The 13,666-nt window shown below is 44.7% G+C and overlaps 1 protein-coding gene across 1 annotated transcript; it reads left to right on the forward strand.

The window, feature by feature from the left end:
• The first annotated feature begins 8,209 nt into the window (after positions 1-8,209).
• Positions 8,210-9,201, forward strand: LOC137523138 (formyl peptide receptor 2-like). The gene has a single exon (XM_068243375.1). It carries the CDS (start codon positions 8,210-8,212, stop codon positions 9,164-9,166), a length of 957 nt encoding a protein of 318 aa, XP_068099476.1. The 3' UTR covers positions 9,167-9,201.
• The last annotated feature ends 4,465 nt before the right edge of the window (positions 9,202-13,666 follow it).

Here is a 13,666-nt window from a genome sequence, read left to right on the forward strand (position 1 = left end):
ACTCTTTGCAGCCTATATGCTCCCACTGGGCAAAATAATCCAGAACTATGGCCTAGGATACCATTGTTATGCAGATGACACACAACTGTATCTGTCCTTCAAGCCTGGCACCCAAGACCCATCAGCATCCATAAATGCGTGTCTAGTGGATTTACAAAATTGGATGAACACCAGCTGGCTGAGGCTAAACTCTGACAAAACAGAGGTGTTGGTGGTAGGTGGTCCACACATGATGGATAAAGTTCAAAACGCTCACCACCTCAAACTAGCAATTGGGGGAGATACTGTACAGTATAAAGACTCTGTGCGAAACCTTGGGGTGATCCTGGATGGAAATCTAAAACTCAGACAGCAGATATCAGCTGTCGTCAAGTCTTCCTTCTTCCATCTAAGAAATATAGCGAAAATCAAACACCTTATCCCAGCTGAAGACCTACCTGCCCTGGTTCACGCATTTGTATCCTCCCGCCTAGACTACTGCAATGCCCTGTTCATCGGATCTACAGATAAGGCTCTGCACCCCTTACAGCTAGTACAGAATGCTGCAGCCAGACTCCTAGCCAATGCCCCCCGCAGCTCACACATCACCCCAGTACTGCAAACTCTTCACTGGTTGCTAGTAAAATGGAGAATCAATTTTAAGATCTGCCTGCTGACATTCAAGGCTCTACACCACATGGGACCCAAATACATAGCGGATCTATTGGAACTTTATGCCCCTTCATGCACCCTCCGCTCTGCCAACAAGATGAAGCTGGTTATTCCCAGGATACACTTAACATTTGGTGCTCGGGCCTTTTCCTACGCAGCCCCTACTCTATGGAACTCACTTCCACAATCAGTACGAGAGGCTCCTTCTCTGGACAGCTTTAAAAAAAGGCTAAAAACTCACCTCTTTTCCCGAGCCTTTGAGACTGCATAATGCAGGGTCACAGCGCTTTGAGTCCCCAGGGAGAAAAGCGCTATATAAATATTATTGTTATTGTTATTGTTGTTCTAATGTATTTGCATATACTGGGTACTCTGCTTCTGGGATTTGCGGGGATTCCCATCTGCTTCAGCGCACTTGGTGTGCGCTGACTGTGGAAATCGACCCCAGATCATTACTGAAGGGCTTTGGAAGTTCTTAGCACTGTACAGCAGTAGTGATTGCAATAAGTGTGTATATATGGAGACTGTTGTCAGCAGCATCTAGTTCTGGTGAAGTTGCTCATCTTCTTCCTGTGTATGGACAGATTCCTGATAACTCCCTCTGTGTTATGTCACCGTGTCTAGGCAATGCATAAAGGATATATTATTTCCTCAGAGTACAGAAAGCTGTCACTACATGAAGAGCTCACAGCTGTCTCTGCATCAGCATATCTGCCCCATGCTTTCGGGGGACCCCAGGAAGATCATCTCTCCGCAGCATTCTACAAGATACACAGAGGGCTGGCTGAGGCCTGGAGGAGGAGCCTGCAGAATACAAGCAGTGTAAGTATATTGTCCTTCCATGATATGGCTGGGGTCACACTGGGAAAAATCTGCAGCATTCTACAAGATACACAGAGGGCTGGCTGAGGCCTGGAGGAGGAGACTGCAGAATACAAGCAGTGTAAGTATATTGTCCTTCCATGATATGGCTGGGGTCACACTGGGGAAACTCCGCAGCATTCTACAAGATACACAGAGGGCTGGCTGAGGCCTGGAGGAGGAGCCTGAGGAATACAAGCAGTGTAAGTATATTGTCCTTCCATGATGTGGCTGGGGTCACACTGGGGGAAACTGCAGCATTCTACAAGATACACAGAGGGCTGGCTGAGGCCTGGAGGAGGAGCCTGCAGAATACAAGCAGTGTAAGTATATTGTCCTTCCATGATATGGCTGGGATCACACTGGGGAAACTCTGCAGCATTCTACAAGATACACAGAGGGCTGGCTGAGGCCTGGAGGAGGATACTGCACAATACAAGCAGTGTAAGTATATTGTCCTTCCATGATATGGCTGGGGTCACACTGGGGAAACTCTGCAGCATTCTACAAGCATGTGAGATACACAGAGGGCCGGCTGAGGCCTGGAGGAGGAGACTGCAGAACAGTGCTGCTCGGATACACCTTTTCAAAATCCGGGTTGGATATCCGAGTTCAACATTTTCTGATCCAAATCCGAATCAGATATCCAACCTCAGTATCCGGGCGGATTTGGATATCTGGATAGAAAAAAATGGAAGTGGCCTTTAAATTGCTTTAAAAACGTTTTTTAGGGTAAATAAGGCATGTAGCATCATTGTTCTTTAAAGAGAAACACTAATCGATGATGTGGGGACTTAAAATCCCCTCCCCCCCCCCCCCAAAAAAAAAAGGATGGCTGTAAAGTAACATCAGGCCTAGGTTCCAGACAGCGGTCGTGCAGCCCACATTGTGTCCAAAGTCCAACTGCACAACTGGGACATGGCAGTTTTCAGGCCAGACACCTCCAAAAAATTATGCAGCAATTGTGTTTTGGATTAAATATAGGTGGTATCAGCACAGCAGCAGTGGCCTGTGGCAGCCTGGCCTGGCGGTGGGAGCTGCACAGGCAGCAGGAGCAGGGCAATGCAGCAGCAGCAGGTGTAACGTCTGCTAGGAGCATGCCGGACATGGCACTTGGCACTTGGCATGTGGCACTTGGCATGTGGCACTTGGCACGTGGCACTTGGCACGTGGCACTTTGCACTTGCCAAGTGCCACCTGCCACGTGCAAAGTGCCACATGCCAAGTGCCACATGCCAAGTGCCACATGCCAAGTGCCACCTGCCACGTGCAAAGTGCCACATGCCAAGTGCAAAGTGCCACGTGCAAAGTGCCAAGTGCCACATGCCAAGTGCCACGTGCCAAGTGCAAAGTGCCATGTGCCAAGTGCCACGTTACACGTGCCAAGTGCCAAGGGCCACGTGCCAAGTGCCACATGCCGAGTGACAGTCAGACAGCAGAGGAGAAGAAACTAGTGCACACTAACTGTCACACTGGCACTCCTCAGCAGCACAGCAGTTCTGTAGTAAGGTAACACAGTAGTACTACTACTCTAACAACTACTAGCACTGACTACAGTACTACAGTACTAACTACTCAATAACACTGTAATCCTATTCACTAACCTAACCTAACCTATACTGTAGCTAAGACTAGGTGGCCAGCAGGCAGCAGCTGGCCTGGTCTGTGGTCACACAGACATATAGCAGCTGCAGCAGCTCTGCAGCACACAAGCTAATTAACAATACAACAATAGTGTAGTGATAGCGAAAGGGTTAATCACTGAACAGCTTTAGGTTTATCACTGTGTACAGGCGGCACTTGCTAGGCCAGCAGCACTGGAGCATGTCTCTCAGTGAGCAGTGACAAGCAAGGACAATATTTCTCATCATGGAAGCCCTCCTTATTATACAGGGGGGGGCTGGCCAGGGTTCCGTTCTGTGATTGGGTGCCAGGGCTTAGGCTGGGAGGACTCTGATTGGCTCAATGAGGTCAGGTGGGGCTGACCAAGGTTCCCCTCTGTGATTGGTTGCTAGGGCTTCTGCTGGGAGCCCTCTGATTGGCTCAATGACGTCCTGGACATCATCTACTTACTTACAGTATCTCAATAGTCGGATTTCTGCGGATATCCGCATTGCCAGCCAACTATCCGAAGATAGCTATCCCATTTCAGCACTCCTCCCGTTCATTCCCCCAATAACTTTATCACTACTTATCACAAATACATGATCTATACCTTGTCTTTTCCACCACCAATCAGGCTTTCTCTGGGTGGTACATTATGTTAAGAATTATTTTATTCCTATTGCATTTTACGTGAATAATTAAGGAAAAAAATGAAAAAAAAAATCATTATTTCTCAGTTTTTGGCCATTATAGTTTTAAAATACCACATGCTACCATAATTAAAATCCACACATTTTATTTGCCCATTTGTCCCAGTTATTGCAACATCAAGATTATATCCCTAGTATAATGTATGGAGACAATATTTTATTTGGAAATAAAGGTACATTTTTAAAGTTTTAGTTTTTAGCCCATACATTTATAATAATATGCCCTCTTGACATACATATTACATATATATATACATATATATATATATATATATATATATATATATATATATATATATATATATATATATATATATATATATATATATATATATATATATATATATATATATATACATATACATTATTATTTTTTTAATCCCTAAAAACAGGAGGTGTAATTTTACTGTTTGGTCACAAGATGTCCCAGCTGAGCAAATCCTATGTAGTGTACAAGTACGCTACATAGGAATCAATGTGTTGCTACATTGTAACTAGGAAAGTGACGTAGGCTTCAATGGAAGCCTGCATCACAGGTGGCCTGCAGGGAGATTAATGTAATCTAACAATCGGCAGTGGAAAGCGGCAGAAATCAGCGGCGGAAGGAAGCACGGTGCCTCTATTTAAGAATAAACACTATTTTTGAACAAAAACAGTGTTTATTCTCGGCGGACATGTACAGATTGGCACAGGGGACTTTTGTCACCTGCAGTCAATCCTCCCTGCTACCAGCAACATTGTGATCGCAGGCATCTGCCCGCACAATCGCATGCAAACCCCTCCCCCCAAACTGCAGAGACGCGACTGTATCAGCTGCCACTACGGACGTGAGGCTCACAGCTGTACAAAGTATATATTGTCTTGTCACTAACTGTCCCTCAGAGGGGCTCACACTCTAATTCCTAACATAGTCATATGTCTATGTATCGTGTAGTGTATGTATTGTAGTCTAGGGCCAATTTAGGGGGAAGCTAATTAGCTTATTTGTTTGTTTTTGGGATGTGGGAGGAAACCGGAGTGAAAGGAGGAAACCCACGCAGACACAGGGAGAACATACAAACTTCATGCAGATAGTGCCCTGGGTGAGATTTGATTCAGGGACCAACCGCTGCAAGGCAAGAATGTTAACCACTATGCCACCATGCTGCGACATTGTCCAATGATAATCAGAGGTTTGACAGATTATCATTGAACAAATGCGCACAACCGACCGTCAACGACTGCAACAAACAACCAATTTTGGAAGTCATTTGTGATCCATCCTGTTGGAATTTTTCAGCCAACAAACGTTCATCTCAGGGAGTGTGTACGGTGAATTAAACAACACTCTATTTTAATCACGCCACTTCCTCAATCGATCATTCATAATCGTGTTTGCAGTACTATCAACCAGTTCAGTTAATAGCACCTCATATGTCACTTCGGCCTTTTCTGTCAATTCCTTCATTCTTTCATCGGTCTTGTATGTATACAGGTTGGTGATTTACAAATGTTTGTCTTCACCGATCGATCGTCGGTCAGCAGTTGTTTTGAAAAAATCAATTCCTTTATGCAATTCTAACTGACTCATTACTGCTCAGAGTCCAAGTGCAGAGAAACTGTCATGAGAGCCGCACGCAGAGTCCTGGGGGCCACTAGAGCACTTTCAGTCGCAATTTACATTTTCTGGAAATCGCTGGGGAGTCCAAAAATGGCTTCTCTCTTGAAAGCCTATGGCCATGATTCCAAAGGAGCATTCACTATTGGCTGAGATCACAATGCAGCATTTCTAGAATGATTCCATGCAGGGAATTCACCGCCCAAAATCCCGTTCACTGAAATCGCTCCAGAAATTGCTTGGCAAAACCGCTCCTGAAAACTCTACTCTTTTACCTCTGTTCTGTGTGCAAAAGTTCTCTGTTTTGCGGGAGATCCGTTTTTGTGTAGCCTTCCCCTACCCTGTGATAATATAGCAGCCAACTTTGAACGTGTATCTAGTGGAAGCCATATTTTCACATTTTCTGTCTGCTGTGTACTATCACATACAGTATGTGTATGTCTGTTAGAAGCCAGTCTGGCTTTGGAAATAATTGTCACCTGGACACTGGGTCAGGCCTGGATTTACATCACAGGGGCTTATAGGCACAGATGTTCTGGCACCCTAGACTTCCCCCTCCTTAAAGCGGAATATAACCCTGCATTTCAACTTTGCTCTAAAACATTATTTACAGTATATTATATGCAACCAGCATTTTTTTTTTTTACTAGACCAGCATTGGAAGGGTTACACAGAGCTTTAAAGTTCCTGGAGATTTCTGCAGACGCATCCGAAGCTGAAAGAGATACATTTTGTTTACATAAATGTATCTAAGTGTTGAATGTGACTCACTCACTCTGACTGAGAAGGAGCTTGGAGGACAGCCAAAGAGTGTGTAACATTTCTCAATAGATACATTTCACTAAATAGAATGTAACAATCTGAACTTCTGCATATCTCTCTACTAAACTTTAAACCTCTGTGTTTAACCCTTCCAATGCTGGTCTAGTAAAAAAAATATGCTGGTTGCATATAATATGCTGTAAATAATGTTTTAGAGCAAAGTTGAAATGTAGGGTTATATTCCGCTTTAAACTCACAAACCCCCACCGAACTGCACCACAAGTGTGCTGGCTGGCCCAGCTGTTAGCTCTTTCTGATTTCCTTTGCCTGAGTAGGTAGCCACATGTGTCTCTTAGTATTAGGTAGACAGAGTAACTTATCATTTTTGCTCCGCTCAGAACACTGCATAGAGAAGGAGGGAGGGAGGCATTTGGAAAGGGGATTGAGCCACCTTTCCACAATCAGGCACCTGTAGGCACGGGTCTACAGTGCCTTATGGTAAATCCGGCCCTGCAGTGGGTAAATTATGAAGCAATCTTGAAAGGGCTGTAAATCTAATTTGAACAGACCAGCTAAGTTGAATAGACCAGTTAAGTTGAATAGCCCAAAGACACTTGGACATTGAATTAGGAAACATCTACCTAGCCTGCAGCAAGGAAACAGTTAATTAGATAACGACCCACCCATTTGTCCATAATCTCATGATGTCCTTTTCAAGGTGTCTGCATTGCTTTGGACTCTGTATACACAATTGGTCTAGAGTCTGGCAGAACAGGAAACCTTTGAAATTTGCATATCACAGCAAGCCAAGATGTGACAGAGGTCTCTGCAAAAGGTGATTACACAATCTGGGGAAATTTGATTATTTCTGGAGCTGCACATTAAGTGGCTCCGGGCTACAAATTAGCCTATGAGAGTCAGCATAGAACACCCAGAACTCGTCTTCTCCTGAAGGTAGCGCTCAGCTAGAGAAGATGCTGATCAAATCAGAAATTTGTGTCCTTCCATGACCAAGTTAGACCTTTGTGCTGGTAATGTTTGATTCCCGTTTTTATTTTTGCAAACTGTCTTGTTGTGTGTCCTTGTATTTTTACTTTGTTTTTGTAAATATTTTGTATATATTCCTTTCTGCACTGTTCCATCTTTTTTTGAATATTAAATATTTATTTAATAAGCTTGACTTCTGATGTACCAGGAGAGTGCGTATTCCTAGATAGAGACTGCAGTGTAAGTGTGTTACAAAGTTCAGTGCCTGATTGTACTGCTGGGATTGTGCCTTGCTACCGTGTGATTGCATTGTGTGTGTGGCACTCCCATATTCTTGCCTAAGCTCACAGCAGACCCAAATACAAAAACACTGGACTGTGTGCAGGCCCCTCAACAGCAGAGTGGGAATAGTTGAAGTGTCTAGCAGCAGCTAGTGGTGGCAGAGGGAAGTGTTGTTGAGGGGTGACAGCCTTGTGTTAGCTTGAATAAGGCTGCTTCCCCTCTTGATTGGGTCAAACCCCAGTTGGGAACGGTCTCTGCAGGCTTGCCATGGGGACAGTTCATGACATACCCCTCCGTTTATTTGGGCTGCATGAAGTCCGACCCGGGTCCGTGAAGTCCTGACAAGTCTGGATTGTCTGTTCAGTTTTTCAAAATGGATCCCCCGGTTCGCTCACAGATCCATTTTTGAATTGGGTGAAAACAGCAGCTATTTTTAACATTGGTACCCGTGGCTCCGGTTTTGGTCCGAGCCCAAAAACTGAGCCACGGATACATTTTTACAAGTGTGAACCGGTAATACCATAAATGTATACATGTCTACTCTGACCATTCCATTAGAGTTACTAAGTTATTTTTTTATTTCTGTTTACAGATTGACCCATCTCCAATCCATCTTTAAACAATGAAGAATTTCACAGAGGCATTTCAGTTTCCTAATGGCACTTATCCAAAAGGCCCTGATCAGAAGGATAATTATAATACCGATTTTCTTGTAAGATGGAGATATATAGTATATATTCTTCGTGTGTACACCATGGTGGTGCTCAGTGCAGTCTTCCTGCTGGGCACAGTGGGGAATGGACTGGTCATCTACTTTGCTGCCTTCAGGATGAAGAGGACTGTGAATATTGTGTGGTATCTTAATTTAGCCATAGCGGACTTTGTCTACAGTTCTTTCCAGCCTCTGAGTATTGTCTATCTCGCCCATGCTCACTGGCCCTTTGGTACATTCATGTGTAAGGTGGACTCCATCTTTCGCAACATGAATCTCTTTGCCAGCATCTTCCTGCTCACCGTCATCAGCCTGGACCGTTGTGTCTCCGTACTGTTTCCTGTTTGGTGCCGGAATCACCGAACTCCCAAACTGGCATCCTTTGTGGCCCTCGGAGTTTGGCTCATAGCGTTTGTTTTCAGTTTGCCATATTTAATGTTCAGTGAAATAGGAGAAAATAAAAAGGGAAATATGTATTGCTATAACAATTATGGAAATGGCACAAGTGTAAAACAGTTAAACCACACAGGTACCGTCGTCATGAAGTTCATCTTTGGATTTGCCATTCCTTTCATTCTGATCATTTCGTGTTATTCAATAATCCTGCTGCGCATCCGAAGAAATCACATGACCACATCCAGCAAGCCATTTAAAGTTGCTAAAGCTGTCATCATTTCATTCTTTGTCTGCTGGTTCCCCTTCCATGTCTTCTCATTTGTGGATCTGGCTACAAGTTATAGTGATGATTTTCATCTCCTCTGTGCAACAGTCATTGGAGGATCACTTTCCTACAGCTTGATGTTTCTCAATAGCTGTGTTAACCCTTTTCTGTACTTCTTCTTGGGTCAAGATTTCAAAGTACAATTCCGGACCTCTTTTCAGGCAATATTTGAGAAAGTCTTCACAGAAGAGTCTGTTCAACTGGATTCACATAGCAACACCAGGTCAACTTCGGAATCACATATAGTTTTAGCTAAATTCCCAGTACAAGGATGTTAATACCAGCAAGACCTAATTTGGACTTTTCCTGAAATTAATATAAAGCAATCCCCACACTTCTACTGCATTGCTAACATAATTTTAGCATTTACCTTTATTAGATGTAAATGTGCAACACACACACACACACACACGCACACCTACACACACACACACACACACACACACACACACACACACACACACACACACACACACACACCTACACACACACACACACACACACACACACACACACACACACACACACCTACACACACCTACACACACACACACACACACACACACACACACACACACACACACACACACACACACACACACACACACACACACACACACACACACACACCTACACACACCTACACACACCTACACACACACACACACACACACACACACACACACACACCTACACACACACACACCTACACACACACACACACACCCCTACACACACACACACACACACACACACACACACACACCTACACACACACACACCTACACACACACACACCTACACACACACACACACCTACACACACACACACACACACACACACACACACACACACACACACACACACACACCTACACACACACACACACACACCTACACACACCTACACACACACACACACACACACATGGGGGTGGGGGGCTGCACATGGAATGGGAAGGGCTGCTGTACATGGATGATACACGTGGGAGAGAGGGATGCACATGGAATGGGAGGAGCTGCTGCACATGGATGAAACACATGGAATAGGGGGCTGCACACTGAATGGGAGGGGGCTGCTGTACATGGACGATTCACACGGAAGAGTGGGCTGCACATGGAATGGGAGGGCTGCTGTACATGGATGTTGCACATAGAAGAGGGGGCTGCACATGGAAAGGGAGGAGGTGGCTGCTGTACATAGATGTTACACATGGAAGAGGGGGCTGCACATGGAATGGGAGGGGCTGCTGTACATGGATGTTGCACATGGAAGAGTCAAGTACAAAGTCCAGGTTAGCACACCATTTCCAAATGCAAATGCTTCAATTTATTGCTTCATAAGCACATAAAATATTACTGTTGCACATGGAAGAGAGGGCTGAACATGGAATGGGAGGAGCTGCTGTACATGGATATTACACATGGAAGAGGGGGCTGCGCTTGGAATGGGAGGGGCTGCTGTACATGGATATTACACATGGAAGAGGGGGCCGCACATGGAATGGGAAGAGGCTGCTATACATGGATGATACACATGGAAGAGGGGGCTGCACATGGAATGGGAGGGGCTGCTGTACATGGATGTTACACATGGAAGAGGGGGCCGCACATGGAATGGGAAGAGGCTGCTATACATGGATGATACACATGGAAGAGAGGGGGCTGCACAGGGAATGGGAAGAGGCTGCTATACATGGATGATACACATGGAAGAGGGGGCTGCACATGGAATGGGAGGGGCTGCTGTACATGGATGTTACACATGGAAGAGGGGGCCGCACATGGAATGGGAAGAGGTTGCTATACATGGATGATACACATGGAAGAGGGGGCTGCACATGGAATGGGAGGGGCTGCTGTACATGGATATAACACATGGAAGAGGGGACTGCACATGGAATGGTAAGAGGCTGCTGTACATGGATGATACACATGGAAGAGGGGGCTGCACATGGAATGGGAGGAGGCTGCTGTACATGGCTGATACACATAGAAGAGGGAGCTGCACATGGAATAGGAAGAGGGCTGCTATACATGGATGTTACACATGGAAGAGGGGGCAGCACATGGAATGGGAGGGGGGTGCTGAACATTGTAGGGCATTTTACAAAATTAAGGCGTGGTTATGAACCCGCTATGATGATGTCACAGGAGCTGTGACTATGATATCAAAATAACTTCAGACACCTTTTAAAATAGGAGGGCTCACAAGTTATTCTGACCACTGATATACAGATATGCCCGCTTTATGAGTTATTTTTCTGAACTATTCCTATTATATTGGTACAAATATGAAATGATGCAACAAACAAACAAAAAATATAACAATAATTTATTACATAAATATATTAATTCAACAACAGTATGTAATCAAGTGGTTTCTCAGATAAAATGTAACAACACTTCTAGTGGTAGCTGCTTTATAAAACATTCCTTCACAATTCAGGTATCAAATCAAACAACGCTTGCAAAACAATAAGCTTGGTACTTAAAACTTCAAGCCTGTCTTATCAGAGACTATTGTGCAGTAACCCCAATATAAAGACCACAGAGCACCTATCATAGCTATCCATAGACCAAACAGTGCGCGTCAATCATGCAATTTACCACTTATGGAAACAAGAGGGCGGACCTCATTTGTATATGCAATATACATATATACCTGGGCGTGGCCCCTCGTAAGGGAAAACCCACATCTACAGTATTTTAGAACAAAATTATATCTGAGAAAATAGAAAACCTGGTCTGCTTAAGGAAACTATTTCTTTTCCCATTTAAGTGGCAGATTGCAAGTGGTAACTTTATAATAATAGAGATAAATCTATCAAAAAATGAATATCGATATCGGCAAACTGTTTTAATGACCTCTTTTTGAATTCTAAAATAATAATTAATATCAATATAATAACCAAATATTCAAACTGCGACTTAAATATCAATGTATTAATTATTAAAAAAATGATAATAATACGAATAATAAAGCCCTTTATGTCTACCAAATGAATGCCTTGGGCGTTTCTCTGGTCTCAGGAAATGAATGCCTTGGGCGTTTCTCTGGTCTCAGGAAATGAATGCCTTGGGCGTTTCTCTGGTCTCAGGAAATGAATGCCTTGGGCGTTTCTCTGGTCTCAAGATGTCTTTGAGGTGTGGTGTGTCCCAGGTGATGTGTTTCACATGATCTGTCAGATTATCTTTCTCTCTATCCTTATTCACCTGTGTAACGATTGTGGAATTATCTCCGTGACACTGCGGAAGTCCTCCACAAGCGCCTGAATAACAGAACCCAGCTGTGGTGCAATGCACCAGTAGAGGGAAATTCCCACCGGCAGAAGGAGCAGTGGAGTGCAGAGGAATAAACCCTCTGCGCTGCCACAGATGTCAGATGGGAATTGTACGAATAGCAACAATGCAGGGCAAGATAACCCTCAGAGAGAGAGAGTGAGCACGGAAACAGAATGTATGTGTAACGATTGGTGTCAGCAACACAGATTTTCTGATTATTGGTGATCTGCAGTATCTGCAGTATCACCAATAATACTGATGCTATACCTGATTATGTGTGATCTGCAGAATCACCAATAACACTAGTATAGCTAGACACAGGACACCCAAAGTGATGTAGTGTTTGGTGCAACAGTAAATGGAGAAGTTATCTTCCGAGGAGCGGGAGATACCGACTGTACTACAACCAGTGGACACCTGAGGGGCAGGGACCACTGATTGGAGTATGTGGTGAAGATTGGTCTGCAGCCAGAGATTCCTGAATGAACAGGGAATCAGAATTTACTGCAGCCAAGGATTCCCTGAAGGCTGGGAATCAGACTGTACTGCAGCCAGTGGACCTAAGAGGCAGAGATCCACTGGCTATGCTGCCTGATGGCCTCCAGAGGAGCTGGTGACCATAGAATAGTAATAGCAGAAAGTAACCACCTGAAGAGCAGATGTCACAGAAGTACAGTAAGGTTGCTCACCCAAGAGCTAGGTGACAGCCAGAGAGGTCAGACAAGCCAGGTCGGCAACACACGGACAGACAAGGTACAGAAGCGGAAGACTGATTCGGTATCCAGGTACAGGCAGGGTTGGCAACAGATAATCAGATGGGCAGAAGTACCGAATCAGAGTACAGGAGAGTAGTCAAGAAAGCCAGAGGTCATAACAGGTATCAAATGATATGTCACAGTCCTACACTAGGTGTGAGGTCCTTGGTCTCAACACCCCAGAACTAGTCTAACAGATAGGCAGTGACAATATAGCTCTCTCCTAGTCTTGAGTGTGAGGTCCTTGGTCACAACACCCTGAAACTAGTCTAACACATAACAGTAGCAAGACAGTAATGACCTAGTCTTAGGTGTGAGGTCCTTAGTCTCAACACCCCGGAACTAGTCTAACACATAAACAGTAGTAAGCAATAGTATATAAAACTATCAAAGAATCTGACTCAGTGTGAATTCCCAGCTCCGGCTGGTTCTAACACACTGTGGGATCTGACTCTGGTCTGAGCGCTAACACGTAACTGTAACACGTAACAACAGCAGACAACTTGCAAGTGACAGGCAAGTACTATATATACTAAAAGCGCTCCACAGCGCCGCCCCAGTCACTCGGGCAATCCAGAGCATAGCTGGAGTCAGCTGATCGGCCTGATCAGCTGACTCCCCTTCTAGCAGCATAAAGGTCCTGTCGCGTAGCTCTCCATCTGTGTGAACTAGAAGGACCAGGCAAAGCAACACCACGCTGCTGCGCGGCATCAGCCGCTGCCTGAGACTCGAAGATAG

Source organism: Hyperolius riggenbachi, chromosome 6 (assembly GCF_040937935.1).
Source record: "Hyperolius riggenbachi isolate aHypRig1 chromosome 6, aHypRig1.pri, whole genome shotgun sequence".
Classification (NCBI taxonomy): Eukaryota; Metazoa; Chordata; class Amphibia; order Anura; family Hyperoliidae; genus Hyperolius; species Hyperolius riggenbachi.